This window comes from Copadichromis virginalis, linkage group LG23 (assembly GCF_057382275.1).
Source record: "Copadichromis virginalis isolate Kocher_CV1m ecotype Utaka linkage group LG23, C_Virginalis_male_GT1.1, whole genome shotgun sequence".
NCBI classification, from domain to species: domain Eukaryota; kingdom Metazoa; phylum Chordata; class Actinopteri; order Cichliformes; family Cichlidae; genus Copadichromis; species Copadichromis virginalis.
Window position 1 is genome coordinate 11,168,932 of NC_140639.1, and position 21,715 is coordinate 11,190,646.

Genomic DNA, 21,715 nt, shown 5'->3' on the forward strand with positions numbered 1-21,715 from the left:
AATTAGTTGTATAGTTAATTGATGAATTATTTCCAATTCAAATTAATTGTTGACATATTCAATTTTTACATTTACATTATATTTAATTCATTTTGGGATTGGAGGTCCTCTACAGAAAAATCACTTCCCACACCAGCTGAAGCTGTTATAGCTGCAAAGGGTGGGCCTATAAGTTAGACCTCAGTGTGCGAAAGGATTTGAGTAGGAATACAGTAATAAACATTTTTAATGGAAAAAAAAAGACCAAACTTAGATATAAGGCATTTTGTTTTCACTTTAATTTATTGTACAGTTTAGTTGATGCTGTTTTGACTTGATGTATGTATATCTCACCAGAACATGCTCTGGTTGGATATAGAGATCAATTTTTAAAACAAAGCCTGAATAATTTTCTGAACCAACCTTTATTTATCAACATTAGAAACATAAATATGAATCATGCCAGAAGCAAAGATTTTCCTTATTTTATGAGGCCATAATTATACAGACACTACGAGTTCTGAATGAGAGTCCACAACTACTGCTGGATGTAAATATGAAAAACAGAATATTTTAAAATAAACATTCATGTTTATTTCATTTCTTTGGTTTCAGGAGGAATATGAAGCTAAAGAGTTCCTAACATTTATCACTGCAAAGTGCATAACCTTAACCCATCAAACAAGATGTTCAAGTTTCAACAAAGACCTCCTAAATTATAAATACACATAAGATTTGTCTGTTGTTTACGTATTAAAAAATGACAAAATACACATTTATATATTTTTAAATCCATAGCTGTGATAGCATTTACAAATATAAATCGCTACATAGTAATCACAACAATCAAATAATCGTGTCAAAAAAAGAGATTGCTCCTGTTACCTGATTAGTATTGCAATATTTTTCAAAGGAAAAGCAACAACTTTATATTTCTTACATAAGTAAAACAAGCTGTTCCAAATGGCTTGTCAATATCCCACACACAGTGATCTGAAAAACTTATCATAACAGAGTATACATATCACTTACAAATCACTGAATTCAATCAACACATTAAATTAATATACTGTTATGATCCAGAATCATGTCTGTTGTTTTTGTGTTCGGCTCCTCCCATCACAGTATATGTTAGTATATGCTTTTCTCTCTCTTAACTCCAATTTAGTGTATTTGCTGAGAAAGCTGTTTGCTGAGTGGCTGATTTGAATTGGTTTCAGGATTGGTTGACTAGATGGACACCAGCCTCATAAACACCAGCTCCTGTGTTGCCTCCAAAATCAACAGCATCTTTGTTAGTAATTCTTGTGTGGGGACTCTGATCTGAAAGTCTGTTAGTGAGCAGCCCACCAGTTTTTGTAAATAGGTTTGTAAACAGATAATTGTAAATATTACACTGCATATGTCGAACACTGCAGCAGTAGTAGAAGTGAGAAGGCTTTTTGGTTTGGATTAGGAGCTTAGTTTAGACATTTGTCTATTGTTTGCTTTTATTTTGGTTAGGGAAGACTAGGGAACATTATAGACCTTTTGTTTTGCATTTTCTCTACATTTTCTTTACATTTTCTTGATAAAGCTAATACCAGCTGCTAGACTTGTCTCACTTCAGTGTCTTGGCTCACTTGCTGCATTATGAATGTCTCCCTCTTAGTTTTCATACTTAATATCATATGCAAGCGGTCCGTTAATGGCAAAACCAATGTAGAAAGACACTTTTTCTGTGCTAAAGCCACTTCTGATTCCACTTAACCGAGCTGGACGCACCAGGATCTTCTGTTGACCATAGTTTGCATACACTGCTCCTTGCTCAATAGTCCCACTGACCCGATGGAGGCGGCTGATGATTGCTTTTTCCTTAAATATGTCTCCGTTCCACCAAAGTTGTGCCAAAGTATCACGAGGCATCTTTGGCAGAAAGCTCTCATCTAGTTTAGGTTTTGAAACAAGCCTCTTTAGTCCTTCCCCTTTTCCTAAGTATAAGCGGGCAATAGTGCTTCTCTTATTAAATAACTTGGACAGGTACTTGTGGGAAGACTTTCGAATGGCTGTGACATATGTCCCGATTTCTGTGTTTTCCTCTGTAGGACTTGGCCAGAATAAAAGCAGAGCCAGATAATAAGGATCTGGGAGATCCTGACATAGTCCTTTTTCCTGCAGAGTTTCTGAAAGTAGACCAGAAAGGAATCTGTAACTCTTGACATGTTTAGATTTTGGTTTCAAAAAGTAAAGAACAATGTTTGACAAGATGTAATTAATTTTCATTTGTGCATTTTGTTTTTGATTGCCAGTTTTCTGCAGAAATGCGTAGCATTCTGTGACCTTTTCAATCTTTTCAGCAGGCTTGTCCAAATGCTGAAGTATTCCTGAGAAAGTGTCTGCTTGGTTCTTTTCAAGAAACAGCTTTTGTTCCTGGACATCCAATTTCAAAGTGAGATTGGATTGATGTTCTTTTTCTTTTGTCATTTCTTCAGGTGTACTACAGAAAAGATGAACATACTTCTTAAAATGGTCACAGACTATTCGATGATTCATTGAGTCAAATTCACACACCCCTTTAATGTAGGCAAAGTAACAGTTAAGGATATCAAATATTTCTTTGACGTCAGACTTCAGTTTAACAAGAAACCTCTCGTGTTCGTTGATGATCTTGACATACCAATTGGTGATCTCATTGTCCTCATCACAAAGAGTGTTGAGCTTATTTCCCCTAAGAAAACTCTGCAGATACTTTTTCTTCATTGGGTTGTGTTCATCAAAGAAAGGCAACTTGCTCAGTATCTCAAAGACCATGAAAGCAATTTCTAGCATGCGCACATACCCATAAACATTGTATGACTTTCTGGGGTAGTCCTCTGAATCATCATCAGGTGGTTCTTCTTGTGGTTCATCTTCCTTATCTGCCAGCTGTTGGGCTCTTTTGAAAGCTTTCATACCATTGATGGCTATCTTAATGTTTGTGTCCAAGTCCTCTGGGTTGTGTGATTTCTCCTGCTTTTCTCTGTCCATGTTAGACTTTAAATTGCTTTTGTGAATTTGTCCGATTGTGTCAAAGGTGTAAGGATTTTCTTTAATGTCTTTGGCTTTTTCTGCCCACTTCAGAGCCTCTGGGTAGTCACGCTCATTGATGTACAAATATCTCGCCAATGCCTGAGGAATAGATGCACTTGTCACAAATCTGGATGAGGCTTTCACAAAGATTTCTTGGATGGTTTGTCTCCCCTGCTGGTTATGGATTTTGTGTACAAGAGGAGAAAATAGTTCTCTCTCATCTCCATCTTTTTTACGTTGCCTTTCAATCAACATTCGTTCAATTGAGCGCATCAGTCTGTTTTTAACAACGAAAGTACTGAATAACAGATCATAATGAAGCATCTGCATAGTAATTTCACTGACTTTCGTGTAGCAGCTTCTCTCCAACTCAGCCAGACAGGCAGATGCAATGGTCTGATGAAGTATCCGGAGGCCTTCGTATCCACCCGATTCTTGAATCCTGTCTATGATGAGAAGGTTTGAATACGGATTCATTCTTTCCAAAACACTGTCCTCTCTCCAGCGAATAAATTTCATCCCCAAAAAATCCTCACAGAGAGAGAGAGATATTTCTGATTCTTCCACGTAAGTGTTCAGTAAAGCTAGAAAGGCAAACAGCTCAGACTCCTTTTTGCTGAAATCAAAATTCTCCAGTGTGTTATGAGCAAGGTCACTTATGTATTTTTGTTCAAAATTGTTCTTCATGATCATGAAGCTGTAAAAGTTTTCAGGTTTGTCATGAGTTTCTTCAAGCTCTTTGAGTTTCTTTTCAAAATCTTTCTGCTCTTGTGGCGTCAAAGAAGCAGTTATGAACTGATTCTGTGTTTGATTGTGCTGTCTGTATTGCTGCTTTGGACTATGGGAACGAACACAGTTAAGGATGATAACTTTCCAGTTTGGTGCATCATCTGCACTTACACTGAAGTTTTCTTCGACTGCAGCTTTACGTATGGAGATCACAAGATCGTAAGGATTATCCGTTTCTTTTGAATCAACTAAGAGCAGAACTGGAGATGGTTTCTCACTTTCAAGTTTCATTAGTTTAATAACTTGGATGGCAACTTCTGTTTTGGGCATGGAGTTGTCTTTCAGCACGGCACATCTGAATTCATGACGGAGGTCCCACATCACATGCATTGCTAAGGTGGTGCCGCCACAGCCAGGATGGTGAAACAGGTTGAGCAGAACACACATGTCGTTTGAATCTCTCCACTGAGATCTGATCAGCTTCATCACATTCTCATACTTGTCTCGCTTGATAAATGGCTTCTCTTTGTCTTTGTCACAGAAGTAGAAGTTCCACCATTTCACTTTGCCACCTCTGTAGAATTCTTTTTCAACACTGATTCTAAATTCATGAAACTCTGAACTGTTTTCATCATATACGCTTTCACATTGGTTCGTACACAAAACATCTAGAGCTGTCAATAAATCTTCATCCTTCTGTGTTAGGACAACAGTACTGGAACCAGAAGAGGGAAGTAGCCGTACAGATGACTGACTGAATGGTCCCATCGCCATTATGGTGCCATTGATCTCACTCAGGGTTAGTTCATTTATGGACAAATGCTCAATGTCAAAGTCACACTTCTCCTTGATCAGCTCCCTCCATTTCAGATATGTGCTCTGAGACTCACATACGCTGATGATGTTTTCCTCCTCAGTGTGCTTTATGAATGACTTGTAGATATCAAAGACTGGGTCTTTCTCAGTGTCCACAGGTGAAAGTAGGAGGAAGATGATCAGATATCTTCCACGGAGGAGAACTTCAGGGTTGCAGATGAATGAAACTACCTGTTCTACATCTTTACAGGATTTCCTGAGCCAGTTCTTATAATCCAGCGCCAAGTTTGAGTCACTGTTCAAGTCATGCCGGCCATTACAGAACACCCAGCTGGTCTGTTTGTAGAGGTTGAGGTTCTTTATCACTGACTCAGTCTGTCCTTGAAATTGTGGTGGTGTATGCAGGTTGGCCACCCTTGACTCTCTGTATGAGTGACACAATCCACCTGAGGCAGCAGAACTGTGGTCAAAGTCTAACACGCAGAACAGTTTCAACTTTGTCAGAAACTGAAGATAATGTAGTTGTTCTGGATTGCTCTTGTTTACAACAACAACAAATTTGTCATAGTTATCAAGTGAGTTCCCACCACAACTTAACAAAGTCTTCAGCTTTTCTCCCTGGTTTGCTTCTTTCCTCACAGATTCTTTTGATAGAGTCATCTGCATCAGCTGACCTGTATGAACAGAAAAATAAATCAAAGTAAAAAGAAAGTGTTAGAGTGTATGTTAAATGTTGCCAGTGTGGTACTTAAATTTGTAAACCTTGTCCTACATGGCATGTTTAGATATTTTTCTGTTCCTCCACTGTCTCTAGGTGGGGGATGCAATAGCTACAAGTGTTTAACTGCAGGCACATTGCATGTGAGGTTCTAGGTGTCCTTTTTTAGTAAGGATGTTTTCTTCCTGCCCTTTATGGCCTCACCTATGCTTGTGTATGGTGAACCTTTAAAGGAATTAATCCATATACAGGATGAGGGGAGATGGCCCTTTGTGATCAGCAGGAAGTCACACATACACGCTCGCACATTCTCACACACACACACACACACACACACACACACACACACACACACACACACACACACACACACACACACACAGTGCCTTAATTTTATGATGCATGTTAAGATTCAATATTGAGGAAGGGTACAAGAGGTGATCGAAGAATAACCACACCGATCCGGCCGGGTGAAGTCAAACGAAGATTTTAATGAATACACGCGTGGGAAGACAACTCTGTACGCAGACAGGAAGTAGTCTTCGACTTAATCAAAGCATGAACAGATATTTTATAGCATCAGGGTTTGTTTACTGACGCCCCTTCATGCGTCACAGATACATTTTATACATAGATCAGATCAACATCATCATGACTTTTCACCTAGAAAATCATCTTCTATTTTCATGGCTAGCCCTTCCTGTCTACCTTTCAGTTCTTGTCTTGTTCCTCTTTCTTGCCGAGACACCAAGAAACGGTTCCTCTTTTACCAAGACAATTTTGCAGTTACAGCCAAACATAACTAACCTCTCCTCTAAATAAATCTAATTTAAAGTGTGTGTGTGTGTGTGTGTGTGTGTTGACCTCACATGCTCTTTGTGTCACCTCTTCACCTACTGTCTGTGTCTCGTCCTCAAATGCTCTTTCTCAATTCACCTGTTGCACTTCTGACCTTTTACCAGACCAGAAGCTCACTGAGACTATGTGTATGTCTTCTACTAAATAAATGTTTTAATCAAGAACCTCTACTAAAACCTTAATATAAAATGATCTGATATATAAGTGTTTTGTAAGCATGTATTGCAATTCCTTCTATGGCTCCAAGTCACTTGCACAATAGATTGTCCGAACATCGCGCCGAACAAAGCTTCCGACCCCCAATTAATTGACCGAGCTCCAACTCTTTAATAAGCACAGATATGCATTGTGTATAAAATAGTCATAGCTGCTTAAGGCCTTCTTAAAGCTATCTGTTACATTGTTAAAGCCTCGTCTTAGCCTGCGGCTCAAAATAACTTCCTGCTTCTTTCTGCATACAACTTCCTGTCAGCCTGCAACTCAGTCTTTCTGAAAGAGACACTGTTTAAACCTTGGAATGCAATATCCATGCTGCAGATTATATTATTAATGCAATGACAATTATTTAACAATAGCAGTAAAATAATTTCCCTCCTCGACACTCCCCCTTTTGACCTCTGGAACACCAGAGGTCACAATACATTGTGTCCTCACGCAGACCCTTCTCTGGCGGTCTCGAACCTCGAGATCTCCAGGATCCTCGCCCCTCCTGTGGTCGCCGAGATCGATCTTCTGCAAAGGAAACAAAACACCTTTTCTTGCATCTCCCTAACTTATCCTATCTGGGACTCTTTAATCAAAAGCCTGATCCTAATTATCTTCTTAAATTATTGACTTGTGTTTATGTATACTCTTCAACGTTACTCATCACTTTAAAATTCTTTTAAGCGCTGGTTTCACGTCCAGTTGCTCGCTCTACTTTCCCTTATCTGATCATCAACATCCTGTGCACAAGTTGTCGCTGCTGCAAGTTAATCTACTCCAAAAGAAAACAACCACTTTAATCAATTAAGTTTAAGCATATAAGCAATTACTCCTGTATACATTTCATCATAGCTAAATGCTGCCTTGAAACAACTCCTATGTGTTAACACTAACTTCATTTTAAAACCTCACATTTCCTATGTTATCACCTGTTTTGGTATAACCTTTTTATTTCATTTTGCTCCCTTAATGTAACAATACCTTCTAATTCTAATGTATCAGACTTAACCAAAATATATGCTTTCCTTCCTCTTTGGTCCTTCTTTAAGTTCAGTTAAAAGCTAAATGAATTTAGGGCCTTTTGCCTGGAATCAATACTGTCATGTGTGTTTCTTAACTCTGTGTCTGTAAGCGTGTGCAATCCTTCATGAACTCATATTATCCTCACAGTAGATTGGCTAATCATAGCGCTAGCCAAAGGCTCATGACCCTCCAGAGACAAATTTGAGCCACAACTCCTTTAAAAGCACAAAATGCAATATGTATAAAATAGTTATAACTGCACCTGAAATACAAAGTTAACATCATCATAAACATCTTATGGTCATCAAAGCAATGGGCAGGGCTGCGACCCAATTTAGCCCTGTCTGCGCACAAATTTTAGCCAACTTGTTTTTCAAATTTAGGTTCATCCTCTCTACCTTTCCTTGAGATTGAGGATGAAAGACCGTCCCGAACTTATGTTGCACTCCCAACATCCTCTATACCTCTTGCAAATCTTTATTCTTGAAGTGAGTACCATTGTCTGATCTAATTCTCTTGGGAAACCCATGCCTTGGAATGTAATGATTGGTTAAGCACTTAATCACACTTTTCGCATCTTCACATTTGGTCGCCCATGCTTCGGGCCATCCAGTCAGAACATCCACACACACCAACAAATACCTCACCCCACCTGGGCCTGTATCAATCATGTCGGTATAATCAATCACGACCTCTTCTCCTGGCCTTTCTGGCATGAGAAACTTACCAGCTTCAGGTTTTACTGCTGGCTTTGGGTTGTGTGCCCCACAAATTAGGCACGTTCTGGCCTTTTCCAGTATCATCCTTCTCAAATCAGGATGCCACCATCGGCACAAATTTCTCTCCATCTGTTCCACTCCCACGTGACCAAGCCCGTGAGCCTCATTCACCTTTTGTTCCGCCATTTTGGCCGTTAAAGCGGGACGCCCATCTGGCCCCCTCCACAAACCGCCATCTTGCCAGGCTCCTTTGTTTTCCCACACCCCCTTTTCCTCTGGGGATGTCTCCTCCTGAGCCTGTCTAACTTCTTCCATGCTGTTAGTGCTAACCTCCTCTTCTGGGGTTACCTGCACCAGTTGTCTCTGTCCTTTGTAGCCCGCTGCTTCCTTTGCGGCTTCGTCAGCTTTCTGATTTCCTCTTGCCACCATACTGTCTGCTTGTGAGTGGCCTTTGCATTTTATAATACTTACCTCGTCTGGGTCCTCCAGGGCCTTTTTGTGACAGATGGGTGCATTAGTGGCCGTTCTGAACCCGGCTCTCTTCCACTGAGCCAGTTCCACATGAGCTGCTCCAAACGCATATGCTGAGTCAGTGTAGATGTTCACTCTCATGTTTTTAGCCAACCTCAGGGCTCGAGTTAGGGCTATCACTTCAGCTCTCTGGGCCGACTGTTGTCCCTCGATTTTTCCTGCTTCTTTCACCTGAAACTCAGTTCCTACTCTACAGACTACAGCATAGCCGGCTTTCAATCCTTCTTCATCTCTGTGGCAGCATCCATCTGTGAACCAATCCTCAGCTCCAAGTATGGGCTCTGCCTTTAGGTCTTCCCTGATTTTTCCTTCAACCTGGGCTTTCTTAATACAGTCATGTGGTTCTCCTGACCCCATTAGGTCTGCCATATTTATTCCTTCATGTGTGAATATCAAATTTGGCGCCTCTAAAATTTTGCTCAACCTTTGTTGCGTCAGTGGAGTCATTGTGAATGCCTGTGAGTTCACATAGGCCACTACACTGTGTGTAGTAAGCACTTTCAGTGGGTGTTCCCTCACTATATGTGCTGTTTTCTGAATTATCTTTGCTACTCGTGCTGCGTGTTGTGTGCATGTGGGATGCCTTGCTTCTGTTGAATTTAATCTTATGCTAACATACATAAGTACATCCCTACCTCCCCCTTTTTTCTGAAACAACACACCATTCACAACTCCCTTTGTTTCTGAAACATCAAGATAAAATGCCTCATCATAGTTAGGTGTGGCCAGATCTGTGGCTCTTGACAAATCCTGTTTTAGTGAAATGAACGCTGTCTCTGTGTCCGGCGTCCAAGGCAATTCAGCCTTCAGATTTCGAACACCAACTTTCTTGATCAAGTCCCTTAAAGGGGCCGTTTTACCCGCATAGTTCGGAATGAACTGCCTGCTGTAACCTGTCAAGCCAAGAAAGGAAAGCAACTCCTTCACAGTTCTTGGTTTTGGATGTGTCAGAATTTGGTCTCTGTGTGTGTTCATTAACCCCACTGATCTGTGTGCGATCACCCGGCCCAGGAATGTTACCTCTGGCCGGACCAACTGCAGTTTTTCTTTGCTCACTTTGAAGCCACACTCCGCCAATCTGTTCAACACCACGAGCAATGCTACCGTACAGGCCGCTGCTGACGGGGCTGCAATAAGAAGATCATCAACATACTCTATTAATGTACAGCCCCCTGGCAGTTGACATGGGGACAATGCCTCTTTCAACACCTGATTAAAAATTCCTGGTGAGAGTGCAAAGCCTTGTGGTAGGCGTGTGTACCTAAATTTGCGGCCTCTGTATGTGAATGAGAAAATGTCTCTGAGTGACTCGCGCAGTGGGAGACAAAAGAATGCATTCGCTAGGTCAATACATGTGAACCACTTTTGGTCTTCAGTTTTGTGCTTCTATTATGGTCTGTTAAATGGTATGTCAGACTTCAGCTGGAACAGGACAGGCGAACAGTTAGCTAGACCTACATCTGTGGGCCCTGCGGACCACAAAGTACCAGGCAATTTTGAGAGCTCAGCTACTGCATCAGTATGATCCATTCTTTCCCTGCCATGTATTCTGGAGATTTCTTTATGTTCTAAGATCACTGCATCGTTGGACAAACAAGTTATGCGATATATTTTACATTTTGGTGCATACCAGACATTTGGAATTTGGGTGCTTTGCCAGCATGCGTTGTCCAGCGCCCGCTTGACCATTGGTCCCAGATCTCTTGGCCCATGACCCTCGTGGACCGCCAATGTAATGTGAGGGGCTGAATCCTCTCCCACATTGTACCAAGGCAGTTGTTCATCAGTAAATTTCACAGCCGCGGCCACACCTTCTGGTCCAACATAAATGTTATGTGTTTGCACATTCCACGTCTGTCCCTCAAGATCAGACTGGAACTGTTCCCGATAGATATCGTTATCTTCCCTATCATAAAAGAGTGTAACGTGGAAAGGATCTCGCGGTGGGGAATAGACGGCCAGGCTCATTATCCAGGGTTTCCACAGCTGATAATGTCTCAGAATGCCTTCTTCCACTAGCCTCCCCCAGTAGATTTCGGCAGTGGGTTGTTCAGAGTTCTGGACTAGATATTGAGTCTTTGAAGGTGATCCCAGTTTCACAAGCAGGTCCCTGCCCATGAGATCTTCCAGGCACCTGTCAGGACACCACATATTGGTGCTTCAAAGTCTGTTTTCCCAGCTGTGTCAATGCTGGATCATCATCATTGACAGCATAGGTTCTGCCGTCCCCACGCTGTTCAGTTTCTCCGGGCTCCATCAGTATTGCTCCCCCTCCCAGCCCCAGTCGGCTACTGGGTACTGGGGGGCTGGTGCTGCATTCGGGTATGGAGCCTGAGGTGCTCCCCTGTAAGCAACTCTTTGTCTTGGGCCTCCTCGTGCCTGGGGTTGATAGCCTCGCCTCTGATAATTTCGCTGCGATTCAGGGCATTCTCGGGACCAGTGTCCTTCTGCTCCACAGCTGTAACAGCCAGTCCAAGACACATTGTTAGGATTCCCTGGATTCCGAGCCCTTTGTCCTCCCCTCACGGATCCACCACGCCCTCTCTGCGGTCCACCGGTCCCCCAATTCCCTACGGGTTGACGCTGCCTTGGTGCATTGGCGGGCCAACGATCATCGGGGTAGAGACCCGGATCCTGATCTGGCCAGTCAGGCACAGGATCGGGCTGAGGCCTTGCCACCATTATAGTCTTATTTAGTTCTTTTTTCTTCGCATTATATTTTTCGCGAGCCTCACCCAGCTGCAGCCTAAGCAGCTGCGCCTGTACTTCATCTAACTCTTTCTTTTGTTTGTTCGTCAAATCCTGTTCCCGCTGAAGTCTGTGGGTCACATGTCTCTCCCACTGCACCGAGTCTGCAACGGCAAAATCTGGGTTCTTTTCCAAGTCAACTGCAACCTGGTTGGGCAGCCCTGCCAGCACTGCCGAACGAAACCACGCTCTACTTTCACCCTCCTTCCCCGGATGTATTCCTGTTCCTAACAACCATTGTTCCTTTGCTTTAGCTAAACACTCTCTGGGTGTGTTTTTGGGATCCCAAATAATTTTTGGAATGGCTCCAGAGTTAGGAGTTGGGTCCTTCTCCCGAACTGCATCTGCTAAGTCACTCTGCACCTCATGATATTTCAGGTCATTTGCATATCTGGTTGTTTGAGCTATCTGCTCTACATCTGCTAACCCACCACCCAGCATACAACGTCCGGCCAAAGCGCGAAAGTCGCCCAGCGCTAATTCTTCTCCTTCCCAATGTTCTCCCTTGGTTATTGGTGGAAGTTGTTTAACCAATGCTTCCAAATCTCTCACCTTATAGGCGCGATAAACTGGTTCGTTCTTTGGACCTGCTATTAGAGGCAGACTTAAACCAGGGTCAGGAGCTCCTTGTTCAAAACTCACTTTTCTACTCTTTGAGCTCTTAAATATGGGCCGTCTCTGTGCTTGGTCTCTCTTCACACTCCTTTTCCTCAAAATTAGGCTTGTACTTGGTTGAGGTTCAGCTCCTCCATCTTCGTCCTCCTCATCGTCTTCTTCTCCTGATGACGTCGCACGGCCTTCATTCTCCTCTTCTGGCCCTCCCTGCATTACTCTCTGCTTTATAACCTCCAATGCCGTTAATGCCTCTATGGACGCACGTAGGGCCTCATGCATTTGTCCATACACTTCTCCTTCAGTTTTTAACACCAAGCTCAGAGGTATTTTATCACCCAGCCCTTTCTGTTGGGATATAATAGGTTTACTTACCTCAACCTCCATCGCTTGGCACTCTTTCTCTGCTGATTTTAATACTCCAGGGGAAGCCAAGCGAATAGCTTTCTTAAGCTGTTCAAGCTGATCCTTCAGAGGTTTGCATCCCCTTTTCCCACTAGGTGTCGCACCCGAGCTGTCAGCCATTCTCTGAAACACAGACTTACCTCTTCCAATGGCGTTTGACGACTCTTCCTTCTTGGTCTAGGTCACCCAGACACGCTTAACTTTCGGTTTCAGTCTTCGTCTCGCTGTTCTCGCAACCACTGGCTCCTCTTCCCCTGCTCGGTGATACACAAAGTTTAACCCAGCACTTTAGACGCTGTCCTCGCGTTCTCAAGCGTTGACACTCAATCAAAATTATTCGCCCTCAAAGTGTTAATATATGACACCAGCAACCCTTATGCGCAACGCGCTCATCTCCATATACTTACCTCTCCAATAGTTCCTCGGATTAGTGTTTTTTCATTTATTTTAAACCCATTAACGGCGCTGCGCGTCCCTTATATCCCGGACGAGCCCCCAAATGTTAAGATTCAATATTGAGGAAGGGTACAAGAGGTGATCGAAGAATAACCACACCGATCCGGCCGGGTGAAGTCAAACGAAGATTTTAATGAATACACGCGTGGGAAGACAACTCTGTACGCAGACAGGAAGTAGTCTTCGACTTAATCAAAGCATGAACAGATATTTTATAGCATCAGGGTTTGTTTACTGACGCCCCTTCATGCGTCACAGATACATTTTATACATAGATCAGATCAACATCATCATGACTTTTCACCTAGAAAATCATCTTCTATTTTCATGGCTAGCCCTTCCTGTCTACCTTTCAGTTCTTGTCTTGTTCCTCTTTCTTGCCGAGACACCAAGAAACGGTTCCTCTTTTACCAAGACAATTTTGCAGTTACAGCCAAACATAACTAACCTCTCCTCTAAATAAATCTAATTTAAAGTGTGTGTGTGTGTGTGTGTGTGTGTGTGTTGACCTCACATGCTCTTTGTGTCACCTCTTCACCTACTGTCTGTGTCTCGTCCTCAAATGCTCTTTCTCAATTCACCTGTTGCACTTCTGACCTTTTACCAGACCAGAAGCTCACTGAGACTATGTGTATGTCTTCTACTAAATAAATGTTTTAATCAAGAACCTCTACTAAAACCTTAATATAAAATGATCTGATATATAAGTGTTTTGTAAGCATGTATTGCAATTCCTTCTATGGCTCCAAGTCACTTGCACAATAGATTGTCCGAACATCGCGCCGAACAAAGCTTCCGACCCCCAATTAATTGACCGAGCTCCAACTCTTTAATAAGCACAGATATGCATTGTGTATAAAATAGTCATAGCTGCTTAAGGCCTTCTTAAAGCTATCTGTTACATTGTTAAAGCCTCGTCTTAGCCTGCGGCTCAAAATAACTTCCTGCTTCTTTCTGCATACAACTTCCTGTCAGCCTGCAACTCAGTCTTTCTGAAAGAGACACTGTTTAAACCTTGGAATGCAATATCCATGCTGCAGATTATATTATTAATGCAATGACAATTATTTAACAATAGCAGTAAAATAATTTCCCTCCTCGACATGCACCACAGGTTTTTTTTGGTTTTTTACAATGGGTGGTGCTTGTATTCACTGAATAAAAGGCTGCAGGGAAAGCGTTTTCTTTGAAGTTGGCTGAGAAACAGGTGAAGAGCGTTCAGCTCCAAGAGCCTGGTTCTAACCAGACTTCCCTTGCAAGTTAAAATGGATCGCTGTTTATCTTGCTTTGTTTATAGGTGATAAGTCTCTGAACCAGCAGGACCTGCAAGCGCAGACCCAAAAGAAAGCATAAACAGGATCACTCTGAAGGTTAACGGTTCAGCTTGATGTATTTTATATATTATTGTGATTTTCATAAAATCATAAGAGAAATAAAAATTAACGATATCTGTCACTCAAAACTTTGAATTTTCCAGTATATAGAATACAAGTATGTCCTGACAAGTGCTTTCTATGGTAATTTAAACTGGGGCTGCAACAATTCAATGAGTAATTTGAATAATTTTATTATTAAAAATAAGACAAATTATTTGCTTTTAAAGTTTCCTTTTAATGCGCAGCTCTGTAGTGCTCAGTTGTCACCATGTAAATGCGAGTGTTTCACCCATATTTGGAACTTAAAATAGACCTGCAATGGAAACGTATCTAGGAGCAAAGTGTGAACAGAAAGTAGGACAACATTAAGCAGCCATCAGTTTTTAATCAAAAACACTGATGACTCAATAACAGCACCAAAGGGTCAACTTGGGAAAATAAATCTGTTCTGAATTTATTTTGGCCTTCAGACAATAATTCTGATTGCTACATTGCTGGACATAACAGACAACCAGAAATCCTGGATGACCACATAGGTGCGCTCACAGCTGACAGCCTGAGATGTGGCTTTCAGGACAGGGGATCAGAGTGCTCCTTGCTGGGCCAGGTCTGCACTCTAATAAAGAAATAAAGGCTGCAAAATGCACTTATGCAGAGAGAATCCAGGGACACCTCTGTGAGACAGGAAATACCAAGCGAATGTGACAGGGAGTAAAGGCACTGACAAATTACAAACCTAGACAGGGGGTCAAGAATGATGAGACTACTTCACCAGTGTGTGAATGTGTGTGTGAATGGGTGGATGACTGGTTGTGTAAAGCACGTTGGGGTCCTTAGGGACTAGTAAAAGCGCTATACAAATACAGGCCATTTACCATTTACTTTCCCAGACAGGCTGAATAACTAGTTTATTTTGCGACACCAAGAAACAAACAATAGCGTAATATGAAACGGTAGACATTTTCATACCGTCATCCAACATATATTGTTATAGTACTTCTACAGGAGTGCAGTTGGTTATACTCTAAACCACATCCCAAAGCTCTCAGGAATTTATAGCTTATACCTAAGTTGCACATTTTATTATTTGAATGCATTCTTACTAGGAACAGGCTTCAGCCACTACATAACCATGAAATGAAGAGTTAGTTGATTCTTACTTACTTATTCTTTCTTCCAGCTGACGGGCAAGTTTCAGCTGATTTATCTCTTTTAGAGTTTGTATTGCGACCTGTGGAGCTTCCTTGCTTCCATAGTGGTCAGTCATTAATTTAGCAATATCCATGCTGTCCTTATCCTCCAGTTTACTCTGACAAATAGGTTTACGTTTGGATTCAGTGTGTAATCTTAAACGAAAAATAAATGTTTTAAGATCCACTTTCAAAAGGTCATCAAGGATGTTCTTGATCTCCACAGTAATCCTGGATGCATCGGGTGACACTGTGGTCTGCTGGAAGAAAGCAATATTTAAGAATCCAACAGCTTTATTGATTTTTATTTTTTCATTTTCATTTGTATAAAGCTATATTAATATGTATATAATATTTGATGTAGTGTGGTGTATAAATAATAACAGAAACTTTACCACAACAGTTCCTTTGTTCCAGACCCCTGTGTTCTGTGGCTTTGGTTGTTGAATTTCTTTTTTCTCTGAAGTTTTATCAAATGGTAACTGAATCTGTTTGGAGTCTTTTTCCACTATCCCATCTCTTTTGGATTCAGTGTTTTCATATGATTCTGGACGGTTTATTTCTTTGGCCTGAGCATTTCCTGGTTCAGTGGGTTTGGCAGCTTCTTTTTGGTCTGTAATAGGTTGCAGAGTTGGCTCCGGTTTCTGGTTCAGTTGTTTGAGTGCTGAAATAATTCTTACAGCAGGACCACCTTTTACATCTAGATCCACTAAATCTTGCTTCCTGAAGCAAACAAGGCAATCTCCAGACACATCTTCCTCTCTGAGTCGTTCTGCATATTTGCTGTATACATTCACATGCTGCTCTAACCACTGGCTCACCTGCTCTTTGGTCCATTTTTCCACATATTCTGGGAACTCTGATTGATGCTTACATGCTTTTTTCAGACTTTCCAGATAAGCTGTGATTTTCACAGCAGGACCGTGTTTTATTCCCAATTCCAAAATGTCTTGTTTATCGAAGGAAACTAAACATGCCCCCGACACTTCCTCTTCAGTAAATCTGTCTGCACAACTCTGTTGAACTTTGACCTCTGCCGTCAGCCACTGGTGAACATCCTCTGTGGTCCACTTTTCAATCAGAGGTGGTTTTCTTGTTGTTGACTGGTTCATTTTGGATCACCTAAATTTGAGAAAAAAAACCACATCATCTCTATGTGTCCATATTTCACTCCTTCATGGCTCAATATTCCACCCATTCCAGCCTGCAGCAATTATTTCTCTTTTATCCAAGTACAGTCTGTTAGCTGCTACGTTAATAATAATAATAATAATAAATGGCTGATGTGGCTATCAGATAACTAATAATAATTAAATGGCAAATATTAATGTGTGCACTGGCTATTCTTTTTTACTTTGTCTTTACATATTATTTAGAATGTTAGTTTGTTTTAATAGCTTTCTCTTAAACATGTGGGTTGAGAGAGTTTTTGTTCTCCTTGTTGCCATGGAACTGTTACTTTTATTGAGGAATTGGACCTCAGTGCAGCAGCTACACAATGCAGGTGTTCTTTAATCCAGAGATCAGCTGATTAGCCTGGTCCTGGCTGGCTTGTCAGCCAGACTGATGGACTGACTGATGGATGTAGAGGTGAGGGACACAGGAGGAGAAAGAGGGAGAGTGTGAGACAGCGGAGGCTTGAAGAGAGAAGGTACAAACAAACGAATAGTTATGTCTATAACTTCTGTTCCCTGAAGGAGAGGAACGAGGTTCAGCACATAAGTATGGGACATATATACACGCAGAACAGAGCAGCCACCGAACCAGAATTGGACCACCACATCCTTAGTGAGTGGTAGACCCAGCAGAAAGGACAGTATGAGCCAAGGGAGGCTGTAACGTCCAACCGATAACACCGCACAAAAGTGTGCGGTGATGCCCAACTAGCTGCCGCATAAATCTGACAACACAAATGATGTTGTGCAGTGTAGATGATATAAGTTGCCATGCCTTTGCCATTTGATTTTGAGGAACATTGTTTCTGAAGTATTCCACAATCTTTGTACACACTCTCTGGGGAGAGTCTCTGCCCATCTTTAATTCTGAGAGACTCTGCCTCTCCAAGACATTCCTTTTATAGCTAATCACATTACAGACCTGATATCAATTAATTTCAATTACTTGCTAAATGTTCTTCCAACTGAATCTTTTTAACTTTGTTGCTTTTTCAACCATCTGTAGGAAGCATAAAATTAGGAAATTTCTCAGTTTAAACATGTTATTTTATCTATGTTCTGGTGTGAATAAAATATTGGCTCATATGATTTGAAAGTCTTAGTTTTCATTTTGTTAAAATTTAAAGAATGTCTCAACTTTTCTGGAATTTGGGTTGTACACTATAAAATTTGTCTCTGTGCAAAAGTTTGCAATTAATCAAGCCCCACAAATTAAACGACAAGAAGACCACAGTGCATTGAAACAGGAACAGGAAGTAATACGATGCTGCAGTAATGCTGTCTATTTGCCTCAGAAGTCCAAGGTTGGAGCTGGGAGTGCCATCACTCGAGTTGATAATGTTCCAACAGTAAAGCTGGAAAAGCAAGGTTTAACTACCACATGAAAACCATACCCTCCACTGAGTGTTGTACCCTTCTGTCCTGTTGTGTACCAGTATAAATACTGTGCCTTTTCAGTGGTTCAGGGTCGGCTTATCTTATCTATCTTTCTTTTAATTTTTACCACACATTTATGTTTTATCTTTTATACTACAAAGATATGCATTGATAGTAGAATTATACACACTGACACTAACAGACAGAGAGAATTTGTAGGGGGGGGTTCTAATACCTGCAAGAAAACAAAGCTATAAATATGGCGTGTTTGTTAGAGGGAAGCATCCCCTCCCCCCGGTGTCTCATAATAAAAGTGTTTACTGCTTGGGTGTGGCATTCTTGTCTCTCCAGTCCCTTTACAGACAGCTTAAAAACTAAGTTGAAATTCTAACTGTGTGATAATAAATTTTCAAGATTTAAACTTTGAGCATATTCGTCTTCTCTCTCATACAAAGAACCCAACAATAGTCTGGTCAGTGCTCAGCATATGGCTCATTTAGTGAGTTTTATCTTGGATTGTAATGTTGGAGTTGTAGGGGCTTCTTGGACTTTTTAGATTGGAAGTCCGACCTAAGGGAGTATTTTCAACAAGCACACTTGAGTGTACTTGGCTGAGATTAATGTTAAACTTCATAATTGGATTTTTTCGTTTACTTTAATGTCTTACTGGAGCTGTCGGTATATTTTTAATTGAATATTTAGTTTGAACCTTAGTTCAGGTTAGTATATTTTGTAGAAATGTGTTATACTAGTTTTAAAAAAAACTCAGATTTGATTAAAACTAACTTCGAAGATTTTTTTAATCCAGGGAGAAAAGCAAGAGCATTTTCATCATTTTTGGACCAGCAATGAATCAAGCTCATTGTGGATAAACCTGTTCCCCGTTAGCAGTCAACCATTTCACAAACTGCGCAAATCTTTTAATTCACTTGTCATGTTTTTGTTATCAATATATTTTACAAACATGGTTATACAGAATATGATGCTGGACATTAAACAGAATTTAGTATTTAAAATGGGTTCAAACGTAAACATCTAGCAGTAATATCGATCTATACAATAAAGATGAAATTTTTGTGCAGAGTATTTTACTTTTTGTTCATTTATTTATAATTTTCCAGTTATACAGTTTTATATGTAGTGGGGCGTTTTCAAAGTGTTTTATTGCTTCTTTTACTAAAGGAATGGTTCTAAAAAAAATCCTCCACCACTCCTCATTACTAATAGGAAATATTTTTTTGCAATACGGTATATTTATTTAACAATACAAGTAGTACAAGTAATATTATTTAATTATTCTTCAGCCAGGAATGAATACAGAAAGGTGAAGATATGGATGTTGAAGGATCCTCTCTGCTTGCCTTTCTGTAAAAGTCACTGAACACCAAGGGATTAAATTATGTATTTTTTTAATACTTCTTAAAACGTATCATAAATACAGACTGTCTATTGTAATTTTCAGAATTGTAAAAGATAAAAATAAAATCATTTTCAAATCTGAACGCTTTGTTTGTGTTCAACAAGCAGAATGAGCTGCATGCATGCATGTCGTTATTAAAACAGGTGAAGTCTGTCTTTCAGTCATGTAGGGACTGCTGTTGCTCAACAGTATTATGCTTGACACTATGAGACACTATGAAACACATCACATAAATATTAGGGGTGGGGGAAAAAAATCGATACTGTGTAGTATCGTGATATTTTGTTTTCTAATAATGTATCGATACAGGGACAGCAGAAATCGATATTTTATTACAAAAAAAGTTTTTGTGGACTGGAACATGCTCTGACTTCAGAGCATGTTGGTCAGATCTTTTTTCTGAGCAAGAATCCTGACATTCCTTCACTGTCCAAATGTGTTTAACTTGTTTTTTGGCAGCAATAAACATGACAGTTTACTTATTTTAATTTAAGACATGTTTTATTTAATTTAATTTAATTAAGTTTAAAACTTTTTTATTTAATGTAAAATTATATTTTGTTTTAATTTCCTTTCAAATTCTTCAGTTGCTGAATGGGCTGCATAGTTTTCATAAATTGCATAGTTCAGAATAGCTATAATTGTACCAGATGGTTGCATTCAGTTAAGTTGGACTAGACTGTAATACAAACCGTTCAGTTTGTCAACAATAAAACTGACTGAAATGAGAGAAAGACTGAGTGCGAGACTTTTATATTAGATAAAATGAATATTGATAAAGTTTACCTTTATGTACAGAATCTGAATATCGCAAAATATTTTTAAAAATTGCAATAATATCGTATCGTGCGTTAAGTATTGTGATAATATCGTATCGTGGGATGTATGTTGATTCCCACCTCTAATAAATATCTGGATGTTGGAAGACAATTAATAAAGGTCATGAATAAGACTAAAGATATGGAGGTGTTCTTTAGATCTACAGATGAAATTCATATAATTGTAGTTGGCAGCTTTAGAATTAAAATATAGTTTCTACATCAGAAACCTATTTCAGTATAGTAGTTTCCAGTTCTTAACCAATTCTAAGTTGACAATGTAAATTAATGCACAAGTCAGTCTAGAGTAAACTGAAATTTTCCCAAATTGTTTTGCCGAAGTCCTTAGAATACATTTTTTTTAAATAAAAACAAGCAAGCAAGCAAGCAAGCAAGCAAACAAACAAACAAAGGAAAAAACAAACAAAGAAAAACCCGTGGGAATTAGATTTATCGAGCAGCCATTGTAAAAGGGTAGTGAGTAAAGAAAAAACTGGAGCTGAGCTGTGTTCTCGGAAACTGAAAGTGAACTGGGCAAGTTCGAACTTGTTTGCACCAAGTTTGCATATACAAATGACTAAATGTAGCCTACTTGGTATTGAAAAACTCCCCAAGTGAACAATATTTCGGTGTTGAATTACCGTTTCAGTGTGTTTAAAGACTTTCCTTTAGAATCTAATATAAGAAACTTTGGAAGTTCAGCTGTATGTCGGATCTGGCTGGAATGCTGCTGTCAGCATAAGATTTGCACAGCCCCTCCCTAATAATAAGACAATCCGTCGAGTCGTAGCTCGGTTTAAAGTTAAAGAGCACACGCTCACATTAAAAACGATACTTTTAACAATTTCTAAACATTAAAACTTTGCACAATCATATCTACTAACTCATTCTTGAATGATTCTCTTTGCCTCTACTTAAACATTTAGCCGATTTACAGGAACATAGAAAAAAGAAAAAAATTCATAAACAAAATTCTCACCTCAGGCTTCGTTTTGGCAGTCGACTTAGTGAATATGAAATATGATAGCGTCTACTGTGTGCACAAATATAGGTGCACGGTCATTATAACGGAGGTACTATGTAGCCTACATTCTGTTTTCCTTCAAATGGTCAAAGCGTCTGCGTGAAAGAGCTTCCTTTCACAGGAAGTCATGTGAGGTGCAGTTTCAAATCATAGTCGCACCCACCCACAGGTGGTTTAACTTGGTTTTGTTTTAGCAATGTGTGTGCGCATTTTGGTCTGCGTGGAAATAAATGTGTACATGTTGAAATCCATTTGTGTGTAACCAGATTTGTAAATGTGTCAAATCTGTGAGCATGCGTAGATATTAATGGCTGAAAAGTCTTAAATCTTAGCCTGAAAACACACTGCGTTCCAAATTATTATGTAAATAATATAGTTGATACAAATGGCAGTCTGTATAATTTTCAAGTCATCAGCCATTAGAGCACAATTCAAATTGCATTATTCAAAACCTCCCAATGATATCTACGTTTTTGCAAAAAAGAAAAA

At 40.1% G+C, this 21,715-nt stretch overlaps 2 protein-coding genes across 3 annotated transcripts; both read right to left on the reverse strand.

Annotated features, from left to right (window-relative positions):
• Positions 1 to 265: 265 nt before the first annotated feature.
• Positions 266 to 21,301, reverse strand: LOC146680349 (sterile alpha motif domain-containing protein 9). 2 transcript variants are annotated; one of them, XM_085449446.1, is made up of 4 exons: positions 21,182 to 21,301; positions 15,808 to 16,534; positions 15,387 to 15,669; positions 266 to 5,246 (listed from the first exon to the last, which is right to left on the reverse strand). In XM_085449446.1, the coding sequence occupies exons 2-4, from the start codon at positions 16,522 to 16,524 to the stop codon at positions 1,627 to 1,629; spliced, it is 4,620 nt and encodes a 1,539-aa protein (XP_085305572.1). In that variant the 5' UTR covers positions 16,525 to 16,534; positions 21,182 to 21,301; the 3' UTR covers positions 266 to 1,626. The 2 variants fall into 2 exon arrangements, with proteins under 2 accessions (XP_085305572.1, XP_085305571.1); XM_085449445.1 differs by having other exon boundaries at positions 15,387 to 15,672.
• LOC146680350 (uncharacterized) lies at positions 5,762 to 9,164 on the reverse strand. Its single transcript, XM_085449450.1, has 2 exons — positions 7,840 to 9,164; positions 5,762 to 7,773 (listed from the first exon to the last, which is right to left on the reverse strand). The coding sequence occupies exons 1-2, from the start codon at positions 9,070 to 9,072 to the stop codon at positions 7,660 to 7,662; spliced, it is 1,347 nt and encodes a 448-aa protein (XP_085305576.1). The 5' UTR covers positions 9,073 to 9,164; the 3' UTR covers positions 5,762 to 7,659.
• Positions 21,302 to 21,715: the final 414 nt, after the last annotated feature.